Source organism: Galeopterus variegatus, unplaced genomic scaffold, assembly GCF_000696425.1.
Source record: "Galeopterus variegatus unplaced genomic scaffold, G_variegatus-3.0.2 Scaffold5590, whole genome shotgun sequence".
Classification (NCBI taxonomy): domain Eukaryota; kingdom Metazoa; phylum Chordata; class Mammalia; order Dermoptera; family Cynocephalidae; genus Galeopterus; species Galeopterus variegatus.
This window is the reverse complement of record NW_007731701.1, coordinates 116,635-120,701: the sequence shown is the minus strand read 5'-3', so window position 1 is coordinate 120,701 and position 4,067 is coordinate 116,635. Positions and strand designations below refer to the sequence as shown.

Below are 4,067 nucleotides of genomic sequence, written 5' to 3'. Positions count from 1 at the left end.
GTCCCCGTCCCGCCGCCCCGGCCCGCGCCGCACTCACTCATCTCCATGTACTCCGGGGCGAGGCCCGCGAAGGGCTCCAGGTTGTAGTCGACCTCGTACCGCTGCTTCTTCTTCACGGGCTCCTCGCGGTCCGAGGGGCTCTGCCGCTTCAGCTTCAGGTACCGCATGAACTTCTTCATTTTCCTGAAAGAAACGCCACGTCACTCGGGTCTCCAGCTAGGTGGGCGTGGGGCCGGGGCCTCCAGAAGGTAACTGCGGTGCAGGGGGGTCTGGCCGTGTCCAAGTGGACCCTCAGGGGAGGGGTGCGGATCACAGAAGATAGCCCGAGTCCCTGACTCCACAGAGCCGGCTGCCTTTGGGGACAAGGGCACGGGACACGGATTTCTGAAGGGCTCAGGGCAAGGAAGGCAAGCCCCTGGTCTTCCACCTGCCAACCCTGGGTGCCAGCATATGAGTTTGGGGATGCTTGCTGGTACCCCGAATCCTCAGCCAGCTTGGGGTGCGGAGAGCCATCCCCGTCCTCCCTTCCCTTCATCCACGGTGGGGAGACGTTTGCCCCAACTTCCCCCTCTGGCCTCACACCTCCCCGCTCCTGGAGCCCCCACCTTGTTGGGGCCCTGCATCCCCTGTCACCCGGACCACCACCAGAGTCTTGGCGCGCCCCAGGCCGTCTTCCGCCTCTGCTCCACTCTGACCCAGAGCAGCCGTGGGCCGCTGGCAGGCGGGGTGCTACTCACGGGATGCCGATCTCGAACAGGTTGTTCTGGATCAGCTGCTTGCCCAGCATGATGATACTCAGCTGGATGCAAAGCTCCATGAGACAGCCCCCCGGTGCGCACTGCAGGGGGGGAAAGCAGCTGTCAGCTTCCTGCAGCCCTGTCAGGTGTCAACCCTGTGCTGTGGGTCGACATGTGTCCTCCAAAAATAAATGCTCAAGTTCCAACCCCTGGGACCTATGGACACGACCTTATTTGGAAAAAGGGTCTTTGCAGATGTAACCAAGTTAAGGTGAGGTCATACTGGAGTTGGGTGAGCCCTGATCCATTGACCGGCGTCCTTCAAAGAAGAGAAAATACGCAGACACAGAGCGGGGACGGCCATGTGAAGATGGAGGCAGAGACTGGAGTACTGTGTAAAGGAACGCCAGGGGTTTCCTGCAGCCCCCAGGAGCTGGAAGAAGCAAGGAAGGACCCTCCCCAAGAGCCTTCGGAGGGAGCACGGCCCTGCTGACACCTTGATTTTGGACTTCTGGCCTCCAGACTGTGAGAGAATGTATTTCTGTTGTTTTAAGCCACCCAATCTGTGGTGTCTTGTTGCGGCAACCTCAGGACACTAACGCACCTCACCTGCAGGCTGTCGGGGCTGGAGCCCAGGCTGAGAGGGCAGCGCATTGCCGGGGAGTGGGCAGTGGTGGGGCTGGGTCTCAGGGCTCCTCTGCCTTCCCCAGGGCCAGTATCCTGTCTCATGGACAGGCCACCTGACCACAGGCCCTGTACTGCCCTGGCAGGCTGGGCCTCCACAGTTGAGAAGCCCCATGTTGAGGCAGCTGGCCACTGCTCAGAGGTCCAATGCCCTGCCCTCATGGGCTTAGGGCAGGGACTGGGCCAGCAGTGATGGTTGGACACCTCTGTAGGCAAGAAGCTGAACACAAGGTATGCTTGGTGACTCCTGAGGCACAGTGGCTCCTCTCTGAGTCCCAAGCAAAGCTTTATATACGTTACCAAAAAAATCTGTCTTGGTGAGCCATTATTCCGCAAAAAGCAATTACATCCTTTGCTTTACTCTATTCTAAGAGACATCTCCCAACTCCTGTAACCATTAAAGAATTAGACAGGGTACCACCTATGTGAAGAAAGTGTCATGCAAAAAGTAAAGAGTACTGTACGGGCTTTCTGCAGACACCTGTTACTGTGGGGGAGGCCCACGTTCAGGGGGTTGAACTTCTAGGCCGCACTCCAGACGGGCAAATCGCCCAGTGCCCGATGCCCACCCCAACCTTCTGCACCTTATTTCACCCCCTTATTTTCTTTCTTTCTTTCTTTTTTTTTTTTACGTGACCGGCAACGGATCGCAACCCTCAGTGTCGCGCCCGTACCGGACCGGGACCGGCAATGGGATTGCAACCCTCGGTGTTGCGCCCGCACCTCGCTCAGCCAGTGAGCGGCCGGTCTGTATGTGGGATCTGAACCCTCGGTGGAAGCGGCGCCGCGCTCCCAAGTGGTGCACTGTAGCAGTGTGCCACCGGGCCGGCCCCACCCCCTTATTTTCTGATGACCTGAATTATTCTGTGAGTTGGAAATGCTGACTGGTTACCCTGCGACCTGGACCACTGAAGCCCCGCTTTGTCCTACAGAGCTGCTGGAGGTCGGACAAACATAGGGGAGCGTGTCCCTGGGCTGTGACTCAGCATGGAAGGCGGCTGGTGCACTAACCAGACCCTCTGTGGCCAGAAGCCAGACATCACCAGCACTGTATTTGAGGGTACAGAGGTGGGCATTTCAATGTTGAAGTTAAGAAATGTGGCCAAGTTCTGGTTCTTTCCTCATTAGTTCATCTTAATCAGAGGGAAAAATATTCAAAGTCTTCCAAAAAAGAGAAAAAAGAAAGGAGAGAACTGGGTGTAATTTTTTTCTTTCGTCAACTCTGAAGAGACGTTATCCCTTTAGGGCAATTCCGTAGGGACACAGCAAATAAGATCAAAGCCCTCCCCAGCAGGTGGAGAGAACAGATTCCAACAGGAAGGAAAGAAACCAGCACTCGCTTAACAAACACGTGTCCTCTCCTCCCAAGTTCACGGCGTAGACGAATTGGGAAAGGCAAACAGAAGGGATGCTGGAGACGTATGAAATGTCACTCACCTCCTCCATTCGGAAGGAACGGAAAATGTACACGTAGTCGCCGGGGCGCCCGACAAACCTGGAGTGATTGGGGGAGGCCGTTAGAGTTTGGGAGATGAGTCCCCAGCTCCCAGCTCTGGGAGAGACCACCACAGGGGACTGTGCCGAACGTGGTCCCCTGAGTGTGGATTTATTGTCTTTTCTCCCTGCCTGTTCTCATCGGCTGAAGATGACCACAGTGGTTTTCTGTTGGTCGAATGTTCGTTTGACTCCCAAGAACAGAGAAGGGTGGGAAAATCTAACTTCTTCAACAGGAAACCTTGAGGCTGAGGAGCAGACAGAGGGAAGGAAACCTGGGGGGATGAGGGTCAAGACCACCTTGTGCCTAAAAGCAGGAGCTTCACTAGCTACCAGGCATGCAGGCGTGTCACAGGCTCAGCAGGGTGGTGAGGACAGACAGGCTCTCTGCTTCTGGTGGACGTGGTGGGGTGTGGGGACCCCTGAGAGCCACTTCTTGGTGGATGCCCTCAGGGTGGACTGGACCCCTTGGCAGGGCTCTGGGACCCCGGGATGGGAGGGCAGCTTGGCACTTGGAAATCACATGATGCTTTGCGAGGAGTTGTGAGATCAGAACTGCCAGCCCTTGGTGGGAGGGACAGCGAGGGCTGTCCAGGTTTGTCCTAGACCAGGCAGACTATCGGGTGGGGCTTCTCCCTCAAGTCTGGGGTGCCCCTGAGCAGAAGCAGTGACATTCTCAGATGAGTGCCGGAGACCTGCTGGCCCCTGGTGACGGGGTGGGCATCCTGGTAGGGGGACTGCAGCCCCCTCCACAGCCTGGGATGGCTGCAGAGGGTCCAGGCCTGGGACTCACCCCACCAGGAGCCTACCACATGGCTCAGCGGACCAGCAGCTGTGCTTCCACACCCTCCTCTCCTGTGACCCTCACTCTCGTGACTCAGCCCTACCTGCTGTGGGAGCACTTGGAGCTCTCTGGCCGGGCTCACTGCTGCCCAGGTCCCACTGTCTGAGGTTCCTGCTGCATGGGCTCCCCGCTGCCAGGGGTCTGTGCCACGTAGACTCCCTGCTGCCTGGGGTCTCTGCTGCCCGGGGTCTCTGCTGCCCGGGGTCCCTGCTGCCCGGGGTCCCTGCTGCCCGGGGTCTCTGCTGCCTGGGGTCTCTGCTGCCTGGGGTCCCTGCTGCCTGGGATCCCTGTTGCCTGGGGTCTCTGCT

At 58.1% G+C, this 4,067-nt stretch overlaps 1 protein-coding gene across 3 annotated transcripts in view; it reads right to left on the bottom strand.

Annotated features, from left to right (window-relative positions):
• The window catches only part of ANO1 (anoctamin 1, calcium activated chloride channel), a 95,999-nt gene that overhangs the window by 26,380 nt on the left and 65,552 nt on the right, over positions 1–4,067 (bottom strand). For all 3 annotated transcript variants that reach the window (XM_008589680.1, XM_008589681.1, XM_008589679.1), the window contains 3 exons: positions 2,859–2,916; positions 738–838; positions 38–183 (listed from right to left, as the gene is read on the bottom strand). In XM_008589680.1, the coding sequence (XP_008587902.1) occupies positions 38–183; positions 738–838; positions 2,859–2,916 (305 nt within the window). The remainder of the gene's footprint in view (positions 1–37; positions 184–737; positions 839–2,858; positions 2,917–4,067) is intronic.